At 43.3% G+C, this 12,511-nt stretch overlaps 1 protein-coding gene across 1 annotated transcript; it reads left to right on the top strand.

Moving 5' to 3' along the window:
* The first annotated feature begins 1,401 nt into the window (after nt 1-1,401).
* Nucleotides 1,402-12,074, top strand: LOC311151786 (pantetheinase-like). Its single transcript, XM_084202453.1, has 8 exons — nt 1,402-1,547; nt 3,264-3,505; nt 3,612-3,742; nt 5,512-5,704; nt 7,129-7,420; nt 8,571-8,944; nt 11,102-11,272; nt 11,644-12,074. The coding sequence occupies exons 2-8, from the start codon at nt 3,293-3,295 to the stop codon at nt 11,761-11,763; spliced, it is 1,494 nt and encodes a 497-aa protein (XP_084058579.1). The 5' UTR covers nt 1,402-1,547; nt 3,264-3,292; the 3' UTR covers nt 11,764-12,074.
* The last annotated feature ends 437 nt before the right edge of the window (nt 12,075-12,511 follow it).

Genomic DNA, 12,511 nt, shown 5'->3' with positions numbered 1-12,511 from the left:
CTGATAAATCGGAATACTACATCAAAGCCAGTTTTGAGTGTAACACTCTTTGGGAGGTGGTATGAAAAGGACCCTCCATCCACATATCAAGCTTCAGCATGATTTCATTGCATGTCGTTCAAGCTTTCATCTGTTCCTTTCCGTAGTGCTAATTAATCACAAATTATGGAAATTAATAGAAATAATAATAATTAAATGACATTCTATTCCTCAGCTTGCCTTATCTAACAGTATAGTTACTGCACATTGATTTATTGACTTGATTTTGCAGCAAAGATCAATATGCTGCTGGGCTATTGTGTATGTGTTTTTATATTATAAATTTGGTTGGCATAGGCTTGGCCTTAACATTGGGAACAATAGAAAATAAATTCCTTTGACTTTACTGGTAGGATTCAGTGGGTTGTGCCCCAATAAAAAGAGTTTTTAATTATTTGAAATTTTTGTTGGAGTATTAGCAGCCATTTCCAGAACACTGTTCCCACCCCATTTCTGAACAGCCACTTTTGTAAACAAGAGATTACCAGAACCTTTGAAGATTCTAACTTCCTTTGAAAAAGAAAAAAAAGCCTCAAAACCATGTACCTTCAAAAAGCAGTTATTCAGCTCAGCATACTGCAGTGTGTTATCATACCATGATAGGTACTTCATGAGAGAGGAGTCTGCTTTAATCTTTCTGGCCACATTTTTAGGATGTGCAAAATCTCCCTAGCACAGAATTGCTGGTAAGTGTCACAAATGCTCAAAGTAAGCAATTTCTCAGGAGCATGTCTGTGTTCCCACAGAATGGTTGCTCCTACCAGTGCCAGGGAGAGCCGGGACTGTGCCCGCAGGTGTTGGGAAAGGGGAGGGAACAGCTGGAGCAGGTGGGACACGCTGGCACCTGTGAGGATGTGGGCCCTGCAGACTGTGTTTCTTAGGCAAGTGGACTGGATTACTTTGTGTTTCCCACCTAAGGTTTCTATGTGTGCCCAATTCTGTTGCTTGTTATGCGCGTTTGCTTTGAAGTCCAAACATTGTTTACACTTAATCTGACCAACATCTTTTAAAAAATATTGACTTGTAGGAGGCAAAATACATGGTGTTTTTAAACAGGGGAATGTCTTAAAAAGAAGACTGTAGTCCGTGAAAGTATCAAACTGAAACCCTCTACAATTCATGTACTGGAAGTAATGGGAAACATTCTACTGCTCGGAGAGGAAAAGCACTGCATCCTTAAATTTCTACCTGCGCCCCAGGAAAAGCTGTCCTGTTACGACACAAGTAACATAACTCCGAGCTGTTGGCAGAAGCGAGCGCCTTCTGACTTCCCGACTCCTGCCCGCGTGTACTCATGGCTCGGCAGTGATTGCGTGGCTGCCCGAGTCACCTTTCACACCGCCTCCTCCAGGCACGGTTAACCCTTGGAATGCGCAGCTGTCTTCCTCACGCTCTCCTCTCGCTAAGCTCAAGAAAAGAAGCCGGAGCACAGTCTGACGCCAGACTCCCTCTGCAGCTAAGCTGATTTAGCACCAAACTGCATCCTGCTGCACAAAGTAAATCCTCAGGTAGCCCCCACCATCAGGCGGTGGCAGCGATGGGGACGGGCGCAGTGCCGGGGTGGGAAGAGTGGATTGGGAGGGGAGAGGTGTGGGAAGTGGGCGGAACTCTCGGGAAGTTTCCCCTTGCATTGTGCACAGCCACGGAGAGCCCGGATCGCCGCAGTTTTCTTCAGTTTATTCGGTGGATTGTTTAGCTGGTGTCAGTTCCTTGCTCCCGGGCGAGCTCGCAGCCCCGCAGGAAATAGGGAGCGGTGCCTGCTGGTACCGGGGCAAACGGGGATAACTCCACTGCACCTTGTGCCGGCAGTGGGACTGGAATTGTGCGGGGCATTCCCCTAGGACTGCACTTGTAAATATTTCTGCTCAGCTCTGGCAGGGCAGTCACCTTTCTGGCTGATGTCCTCGCTATTGCTAAACCAGGGAGCATTTGCTACTTCCTCTTTCACCCTGATGTCTGATTGTGTTTAATGTGACTCAGCCTATATTTCGTTTGGTAAAAAATTGAGGCAGAGAGGGAGGGAGGCTTCCAAGCTACATTAGTTCAAGTATCAGCGAGATCTCCACTGCAGCCTTTAAAAGGCTTGTATTTCAGGCTCCTGAATGAGCGTGCTGGATCTAGGAATGTGTGTACAGAAGTACTTGGGGATGAACATCACCAGATAAATATCAAAGTTCCTACTGATTGAAACCCTCAGTCAGCACTACTCTGTGAGAGAACTCTGTGCTATCTGCATTCATAAGCCTGTCTGTATTTTCTGAACCAGCTCTACAGTGACAGTCTGCTGTAGCTGAAAGCACACAGCCTGTTCTGATTCCCACTGCTCAGACAGCCTTTTTCAAATGAGAATACTGCAAATACTAGAAAGTCAAAAAATGAAAGATGTCATTGGAACAAATGGATTTGAAGTGAGTTGAAGATTAAAAGTGAAGGCCTCTCCATGCACAGCAGGTTCCTGTGTACAGGAAGATGTGCAGAGGAGCAGGCATGCTACTGCACCTGGTGAACTACGCTGCTCTTTTGCTTCAGGCTAGTGAGAGACAGGGAATGAGTTACTTACATGCCTTCTTTTCTGGTGAAAAATTCTATCCAGATTAATATTTTCTGGTGGAAGGCTGTTGGAAAGTGATGCTCAGCTAAACAGAAGTGGCTGGGAGAGACACTGGGATAAACTCAAGAGACAGTTCTGTTGCTGGCCTGTTGGGTGCATGACATCTAAGTACAGTGAGATGCTAATGCAATTTCTGTGGTCTAGAGAAACACAGAAGCAAGCTGCACATACTGAGACATAGCATATGAATTGAGATATACAAAGATACTAGAATGAAGAAGTTTTTATTACCCTGTGTTTTGCCACTCAAAATTTACAGAAGACTAGCTCCACTGATGGCAATATCCACCTGGGTACCAGCTGAGCCCACACAGAAAAAGTCTTGCTGTAATCAGTGACAAAGAAGAGTATAACAACAGAAAGTGTCCTGCTCTTTCTAGATATGATTTTAATGACTTATTTTTTTACTGGCCCCGTTAGTGTTGGCATTGCCCAGCATTTTATGTTTGCTCAGTTGTGACATCCTTGCTGTGTACTGCAATACTTTCTTGTATCTCACACTAGTTTCCAAGGTAATGCTTTAACAGACCTGCAGTTCATTCCTCCCTCTTTCAAAGTAAACTTTGTCCCCCTTCTCTTTTCTGTGCATGTTCCTTTTGCACTGTTTGTCCAGAGCACTCCAGGAGCTGGGAGGCTGCAGCCATGCTCCCTTCCCAGGCTCTCCTGCCCGCTGTGGTGTTTGCACTCGCAGCCCTTCGGGCCCTTGCCTCCGACACCTTCCTGGCAGCCGTCTACGAGCACGCCGTCATCCTGCCCCCTGCCACCCAGGAGCCCGTTCCTCCCAGCGATGCTTTGGCCCTGATGAACAAAAACATGGATGTCTTGGAAGGGGCCATCAAGGAAGCTGCCCAGCAGGTACGAGGGCTCTGCTGTGAGGGCTGTCCATCAGAGTTTTCTGCTCCTGCTGACCCTCCTGGTTGTCTGTTGATGGGTGCCCTCTAAACGGAGCCTGTTGTGACAGGGTGCCCACATCATTGTGACTCCTGAAGACGGCATCTATGGCTGGCAATTCACAAGAGAAGCCATCTACCCCTACCTGGAGGATATCCCTGATCCGGTGGTGAATTGGATTCCCTGCACTGAGCCCTCAAGGTGATTCCTTCTGCAGTGCTTTAGGTGATTTCAGCCTCTCATCTCATGGAGTCTTGAGCAGCTCACACTAAATTACTAAGAACTGCTGACAACTCTAACATAAGTTTTAATTAAATTTTAGTATGAAGGTAGTTAAATGGTTAAATATATATTATGTCCATGACTAACTGATGAGGGAGACATTAAATTTGGTTTTTTTTTTTTTTTTTTTTAATTAGACACTTTAAGGAGAAAGTCAAACAACATACAGAATTTGGGTTACTAAAAGTTGAGGAAATCTCTATTTTTGTTGCCAGAATATTCTGCTTCTTGTTCTGCTTCCAATTTTTCCACATTATTTTGAATATAACTGACTGCAAATTATTAACAGTAGTATTTCTTTTGATTTTTTGGTTTCTTTATCTTTTATAAATGCCATATTGAAACAAAAGCCCTCAAACCATTTTTGTGGACAGCCAAGAAGTAGTCTCTGAGCAGATTATAAGAGATTATATGAAGTCAATAATTAAAGTGCAAACTTCTAAATGATAAAAACACAGGCATTTGAATCTTGGTTTTCCACAGTTAAGATAAGATAAAGTCTGAATTGCTAGAGTCTCTGTGCTGTAGAACACTATCTGTCATTCAAGCAGTATGTTTCAGCAGTGACAAACTAAGCTATAGCTGAGGACTGGACTTTAGACTCCTCCAGCATGCAATACGTGTTCAGCTATGGAATTACAGCCGTGGTCTGCCCTTTTCACCACGGCTTTCTGCACCTCCTTGATGAGAAGCAGGTTATTTTATCTGTGGGGATATAATAATTCAATGCTTCCGAGAAGAAGAGTTACATTTGCAGAGGATGTGCAACTTTTTGCTGAGACATAAGCAGCTGAAGTATACAGTCTTTCATGGAAGGTGGAGTGTGGGGTGGCAGTGTGTCTAAGCAGGTCTTTATTCTGGTGCATCACACAGGTTTAGCAGAGGTGATCTGAGTGCCTCCTCACTGTTCCAAATCAGGAGTTTCACTAGCAGCTTTTGGGAATATAGCACTTGCCATCAGTGTCTGGCATGCCTTATTCCTGGTGCTGTACGTGTATCTTGCATGGAGGTCCTGCTTGGGTGGCCCAGGCACCCCTTGCAAAGCCGTAGGCATTGCCCCACTGCAACGGGGAATGAACGGCTGCTCTCTTTGTGGCCTGGTATGGATGCTTCAGAGGTGCTGCCAGTTTCTGGCACATGGACACTGTCATATCTCAAAATTAATAGCCCACTGCTCTTCATGCCATGGTTACAGTTCCTGTGTGCTGCTGTCTATGGGAGGGAATGAATGCTGAATTGCCTTGACCCTATATCATCTGCATTATCCCACAGCTCAACCTTGCTTAGCGTGCTGAGGGCCCAGAGCTGCAAGCCCTCAGGTGCCAGTAAGCCTGATGCTAAAATATTTGCTTGTGTGACACCAAGCTCGTGTCTTCCTCTGCCTAGAGATTGCTCTCCTACCCTTTCCCAGCCCGAGGATTATCTGTTTACTGCAGTGCATGTTCCAGGTGCTGAAGGAGACTGGCAGGCATGTCCCTGCAGAGGCCAATGGGAGGTCTCCAGGGCCTACCCCAAGGTGCAGGAAGCATTCTGAGAAAGCACTGAAGCATCTCTCTGTATCTGCCTGCCCTGCCATGGCTGCAGGGTTGGAGATGCTGCTGGTGTGGCCTCGAGTACTGTGGAAATGGACACCACTGTCGGCACAGGTTTTGTTAAGTTTGTTTTTCTCCTTCCCAAAAATACATTAGATTTGGTCCAGCACCAGTGCAGGAACGACTCAGCTGCATGGCCAGAAATAACTCCATCTATGTGGTTGCAAATATCGGGGACAAGAAGCCGTGTGACTCCAGCGATCCCAGCTGCCCCAGGGACGGTCGGTACCACTACAATACGGACGTCGTCTTTGATGCACAGGGGAAACTGGTGGCTCGGTACCATAAGGTAAAGTGGCCTTGGAGAGACAGAAATTAATTTTCCCCTACTTCCAAAATGTATAGGTTTGGGAAGCGAAGTAGATGCCAGTCATTGTCCACTGGCAGAGTTTTGTTTTTCTTTATCATTTTAAAGAATATCTCTCTTGCTGTGAAGCATCGATGCCAAATTTGCATTTGCTGTCATGTTTCTCAAAACAGACTGGAATGAAAAATGATTGTTCTGGTGCAATTTAGTGGCATATGGTTTTGGTTGACTTCCTCAGTTCATTAGCTCACTACTACTGTAAATTCTGCTGCTTGAGCAGCTTCAGTTTTCAGTGCCAGCTTTTCACCAGACTACCAGTTCGTGTTCCAGGATTTCCATGTTCGCATCTACTTCATTGAAGATAAGCTGTCTGGCTTCAGAGAGGCAGGACCTTTTTTTCGATGCTGTTTTGACAGAGTTTTTCCACAATGGGAATTATTTGGACATAGCAAAGCAAGTGAAACAGCCAGATGGGTGTAAAAAGAGATAGGGATTTCAGGTCATTTGTACCAAACGGAGGTTCCTCTTTCAGTATTATGTGCCTACCCGCAAGTTCCATCAAAGCTGTTTATGAATCGGGTGCCAGATATCATGCCAGTGTGGGTAGAGTGAAGTGAGTTTATTTCATGCACTTTGGACCCAGTATTTCATCTGATTGTGTAGAGACAATGCCAAGATATCTATTTGTGAAGCAAACTGGGTGAGTGAAACACTGATAATGTAAATCTGTCCTTAGCCTGCTATGGCCCACATGCTGAATTACAAGTTAATACACTTGAACTTCTTTTCTGGCATGGTGTCTGTATTTACTTTAAGACCACCTGGATATTTATAAAGGACTCTTAATAAATATGTATGTGAAGGAAGAGGGAAAATGTTGGAAAGCTGAGAATGTCACAAACTTCAGTTTTTCTGTTGGCTGAGATCATCTGTCTTTCCCCCATCAGCACAGCCTTTATTTTCTACTCTGCAGTGTCCCAGATATTGTCCTGTGCTTCATGCTGGTGCTGTGTACTTCCAGTGTTTCTGGGCATCTCCACACAAAAGTCACCAGTTTAGTCTCTTGCCACCAGATCCCCCATGCTTCCCTTACATTACTATTTCTCTCTGGTTGCATTTGGGCCGCCAGTAATAAAAACTATGTGGGGGGAGTGGAGAGATTATTCTTATGTAAATGACACCAACAGAGCTGGAGGCTGCTTTCCCAGCTAGATCCCAGAGCAATATGTAATATGTGTTCCATATTTTGGGTACGATGACCATTTAGCCTGATTTCCTACCTGTGAGGGCTTCCAACACAGGTCAAAAATTTTCTCTAGACATTCTGAACAGCTTTAGGGAATGACTCCAAAACACACAGACTGTAAGTGCCTCTAACTGTTTTCTTTATTTTCCTTCCCCTACAGTATAATCTCTTTCTAGGAGAAACTCAGTTTAATTATCCAAAAGAGCCAGAAGCTGTCACCTTTGAGACTCCTTTTGGGAAGTTTGGCATTTTCACTTGCTTTGACATCCTTTTCTATGAGCCTGCCGTGGTCCTGGTGAGCAAGATGCAGGTGGACACCGTGCTCTTCCCAACAGCTTGGATGAATGTCCTGCCCTTTCTGACTGCAATTGAGTTTCACTCTGCCTGGGCTATGGGCATGCGTGTCAATGTCTTAGCTGCCAATACTCACAACACTAGCATGGAAATGACAGGTAACTTAATTTTCACTCTATGCAAGGATCTTTATAACCATGAATCTCTTATTCCCTGTTCTGTAAGGTGATTTTGCATAGGAATATAATGTATTTCTCTGGAAGGTGAAGAGTCTAGTCACCAAATTTTAAAGCTGATGGATGCTGTTCCTGTTGGTTTCATAAAGACATAACAAAACTTGTATTGTTTTCTTTGCCCCAGCTTCTTAGGATTCTCTTTTCTTTTAATAGCTCTAAATATGTAGTAGATCACTGCCCTTATGCCTAAACAGAATTTTTTGTGGTTTTTAAGGCTCTTTCCCTCTCCACTTATAAGACTATGATTGAATGCCAAACTGTAATTATACTTGTAAATCATATATGTGGCTACATTTATTCTGCCAAATGAGATATTTTTTTTTATAGCTGTATTCAACACTGTTACAGAAAACCCTTAAGAACCACATGTTAAGGCCTGATGTAGTAACACTGCTAAGATGTCCACGTCTTCATTTTAGAATGTAGCATTGAATTTTTTTAGACCTCAGCCAATGGAATAGTATATTTCAATTAGACCAGTATCTTCACTGAGCTGTGCAACCACAGTATTGTTTTGGGGCTTTTCATTTGAAATGCCTGTCAGGCTTCTGCAGTGATGGCTCTGACAGACCTTTGATTTCCCTCTGTTGCTTGGTGCTGGTCAGATGTGAATCACTCATGAGGAAAGGAGTTTGCAGCCAGTGCAAAGGGGGCTGGACAGTTGCTGTCTTCTTCTGTTCATGGACAGGCCTGTGATACTTGCCTGTGTTGTGTTTTGGATTGTCTCAACCAGTAGCTGGTCCTTTCACATCAATCAGCTGAGAAAAAAGGAATTATCAGCTCTATTGCATACAGGAGAAAAGAGAACCGAGGAGGCCATAAATATAATCATAACATAATATAAAAAAGCAAACATCCTCTGGCTACACTGAGCAGTCCTTATCTAAGGGAATAAATGCTATTCTTTGCCAAAGCATGAGCTCTGTGTACTGAGTTTGCTAAAGGTCACCTTTAATGAGACTAAAATTACTGTAATCTGTGTAGAATAGTGGATAAGCTATCAGTAGAGACAATTAGAAGGACAACATGGTTTTTTAAATTCTTCTTGGACTGAGTGTTGTGCTCTCCTCAGGGAGTGGCATTTATGCACCAGCTGGAGCCAGAACATACTCCTACAACATGAAAACTGAAGATGGTCACCTCCTCATTGCTGAACTGGATGCACACCCTCGTCTTTCTCCTGCCTCCCCGCCTGCTGTCAGCTGGAACTCATATGCTTTGAGTGTTGAAAGATTCTCACAGAATGACCATGAATTCTCAGGAATCATCTTTGAAGACCTCTTTACTTTCACAGAGCTCACTAAGCCCGGGGGGAATCTCACTGTCTGCCAAAAAGACCTCTGCTGTCACTTGAGCTACAAGATGGCAGAGAAAAGAGAGGATGAAGTTTATGTGCTGGGCGCTTTTGATGGCCTTCATGTTTTTGAAGGACAGTACTATCTGCAGGTAATCCTTTGGAGGGGTTGATTTACTTTAGGAAGCTTATGTACAGGGAGAAACCTTCAGCTCTGTGGTGGAAAAAGAGAAGACAATGACTCACTTCTATGCTGGAGTCCTAGTGCACCTTTTGTTAGTAATAGAAAGAAGCTGCTAAAACTTTCAAGCCTGTTTGCCTTCAAATCCAACAAATGCAGTAGAGAGGTCTCTAAACCTCTTCTGAATTCCCAGAGTGCACTCACATTTTGGGGGTGGGTAATATTGGCTAAATTTAGGTTCTCTTCTCTGAGTATTTGCAGTAAGTGTTCTGAATCTCCTCTTTATCACAGAATCACAGAATAGTTAGTATTGAAAAGGACATCTGAAGATCACATAGTCCAATCGCCCTGCCAGGGCAAGGTCACCTAGGGCAGATTGCATAGAAACACATCTGGGTGGCTTTTGAGTGTTTCCAGAGGAGGAGTATCCTAGACCTCCCTGGGCAGCCTGTCCTGATGTTCTGCCACCCTAAATGTAAACAAGTTCTTCCTCATGTTGAGGTGAAACTTCTTGTGTTTTTATGGCCATTGCTCCTCTCCCATTGCTGGGCACCACTGAAAAAGCTTGGCACCATCTTTTTGGCACACACCTTTGAGATATTTGTGTGTATTGATGAGACACCACTCAGTCTTCTCGAGCCTTAACAGGCCCAGCTCTCACAGTCACTCGTCATAAGAGAGAAGCTCCTCATTCCCAATCATCTTTGTGGCCTCAGCTGGACACTCTCCAGTAGCTCCTTTTCTTTCTTGTGCTGGAAAGAAAGAGGAGCCAGGGTACAGTACTCCAGTTGTGGTCTCACTGCATTTTCATCAGAGTTGCTGCTAAAAATCAGTTGATCATAGCTATATTTATGAGATGCTCTGATAAGTTAGGGTTACAGAAATGTTAATTCTTTGTCATTATCCAAATCATAGCAATAAAGCTTAGTTAAATGGCTTATGACTTTTAGTATAAATATCCTCCCTTCCTCTCTTTTAATCAAATATTTGGAAAGACAGTGAGTTACGTCCTGGTTGAATTTGCTTAAAGCCATATTTGAAAACATCCTTTGCCCTTATGATTAAGTTATTGTGCCAGCAGATGATACTTTTTTTTAGTTACTTATGCCTGTCAGCATCACCATTTTGTACCAGCTGGTACAGACTCCAGGATATGAGAGGAGGTGTTATCCAGCAAACAGCTCATCTAATACTAGGAAGGTAACTTGAATAAATTCAGTTCTTGGTGAGCTTGGTTATAAAATTTATTTCAGTGGTTGTGGAAGTTGCCAGATAGTCTCTGCCAGAATCAAAAATTCTAGAGAATATAGGAATTTCTACTCTTCCTTTTTCCCCTCAATATTTTTTTTCATTTCCTCAGAACATACTCCTTATTTCTCTGCCTACTTGCATTTCAACACAAAACCAGATTTGCTGATGAATAATACTGCTGAGTTTTTGCAAATATGCTTCTATGCCCCAATATGAGACACGTAGAAAAACTCCATCACTTACCAGCAAAACCAGACAACATCCTTCTATGTGCAGCAACTACTAACACAAAACTGTCACAAAGATGCTAACTTCATGTCCTTGGCCTATATTAACTAGGATTTGGACAGGGAACATCAAATTCAGACTTCCCATGGACTTCTAGGCCATCTAAGTACCATTAGCAACATGTACAACTAGCAGTAAGAGGACCTGGATGTGCACGTGTACAATGTACCTCTGTGGAAGACTTTCTTGCATTTGACTAAATGAATTTCCATTCACAAAGTCATCTTACTAGGACATGTGGGAAAGAAACCTTCAAATAACACAATTGGTGATTGAAATAATTAGTGGAAGGGACTAGGATTAGGCCTCAGGGGTGAAATGAGGTGTTTGGCTGCACTTGTGTCAAAACCAATTTATTTATAAAATGATAAGACTATGACAATTTAATTATAAACTTATAAGACTGAGGTCTTATACACCCAATCAGATCAAGGGGTAAAACAATCAGCTACAACTGAAAAGGAGTCACCCAAGAATTATGAAAAAGATCCTGTGACTATCACCTGCTCTGACACACATTAGCTTTGATGACACAAGGCACCAGTGTTAGCATCTTGCTAAATACATTATTGTCTCCTTCTCCCCACAGATCTGCACTCTGCTCAAGTGCCCCAGCACAAACCTGAGCACATGTGGGCAGCCCGTGGAGACGGCTCAGACCAAGTTTGAGATGTTCTCCCTCAGCGGCACGTTTGGTACCAGCTACGTCTTCCCAGAAGTGCTGTACAGCGGGGTGCAGCTGGCCCCCGGGGAGTTCGAGGTAATGGGACACCCCTGTGACTTGTCAGACATCAGTAGGCAAAAAGCCACTACAAGAGCAACGTAGTTGTTACCAGAGTCCTCTGTCCTCTGCCTTGAGGTCAAGGCAGCTTTATTTCTGCCTGATTTTCCTGGTTCTTTTCAAACAGTAAGTGCACCTTGCCAATTCTCTTCTGCCCTGTTCTCCCAAATCCTCTAGAACCAGATCTCCCTCAAGACAGAAATGTCATTTTTCTCAGTCTTCCTGCTAGCTCCAATTGAGATGGGAGCTCTTTTGACTAGATCAACATTACTGAATATATGATTTTGTGTTTGCCATACAAGAGTACTGCTTTGATGAAGCTGCTGCTTATTTTGCTTTTTCATAACCAGGTGCTGGCTGATGGACGTCTGATAAATCGGAATACTACATCAAAGCCAGTTTTGAGTGTAACACTCTTTGGGAGGTGGTATGAAAAGGACCCTCCATCCACATATCAAGATTCAGCATGATTTCACTGCAGGTCCTTCTAGCTTTCATCTGCTCCTTTCTGTAGTGCTAATTAATCACAAATGACGGAAATTAATAGTAATATAATTAAAATGGAATTCTGATCCTCAGCTTGCCTTATCTAACATTATAGTTACTGCACATTGATTTATTGACTTGATTTTGCAGCAAAGATCAATATGCTGCTGGGCTGTTGTGTATGTGTTTTTATATTATAGATTTGGTTGCCATAGGCTTGGCCTGTAAACAATAGAAACAATAGGAACAATAGAAAATAAATTCCTTTGACTTTACTGGTAGGATTCAGTGGGTTGTGCCCCAATAAAAAGTTTTTAATTATTTGAAATTTTTGTTGGAGTATTAGCAGCCATTTCCAGAACACTGTTACCACCCCATTTCTGAACAGCCACTTTTGTAAACAAGAGATTACCAGAACCTTTGAAGATTCTAAATTCCTTTGAAAAAGAAAAAAAGCCTCAAAACCATGTACCTTCATAAAGCAGTTATTCAGCTCAGCATACTGCAGTGTGTTATCATACCATGATAGGTACTTCATGAGAGAGGAGTCTGCTTTAATCTTTCTGGCCACATTTTTAGGATGTAGACAATCTCCCTAGCACAGAATTGCTGGTAAGTGTCACAAATGCTCAAAACAAGCAATTTCTCAGGAGCATGTCTGTGTTCCCACGGAATGGTTGCTCCTGCCAGTGCCAGGGAGAGCCGGGACTGTGCCCGCAGGTGTTGGGAAAG

The sequence above is a fragment of the Fringilla coelebs genome (assembly GCF_963513975.1).
Source record: "Fringilla coelebs genome assembly, chromosome: 3".
In the NCBI taxonomy this organism is placed as follows: domain Eukaryota; kingdom Metazoa; phylum Chordata; class Aves; order Passeriformes; family Fringillidae; genus Fringilla; species Fringilla coelebs.
The sequence above is the reverse complement of the archived record's forward strand: the minus strand, read 5'-3'. Positions and strand labels throughout refer to the sequence as shown.

Excerpts from the sequence above, each read along its gene's own strand:
- LOC311151786 (XM_084202453.1), top strand. The coding sequence starts at position 3,293 with ATGCTCCCTTCCCAGGCTCTCCTGCCCGCTGTGGTGTTTGCACTCGCA. Across the intron at positions 5,705-7,128 it reads TGGTGGCTCGGTACCATAAG|TATAATCTCTTTCTAGGAGA; the intron begins GTAAAGTGGCCT and ends CTTCCCCTACAG. Across the intron at positions 7,421-8,570 it reads CACTAGCATGGAAATGACAG|GGAGTGGCATTTATGCACCA; the intron begins GTAACTTAATTT and ends TGCTCTCCTCAG.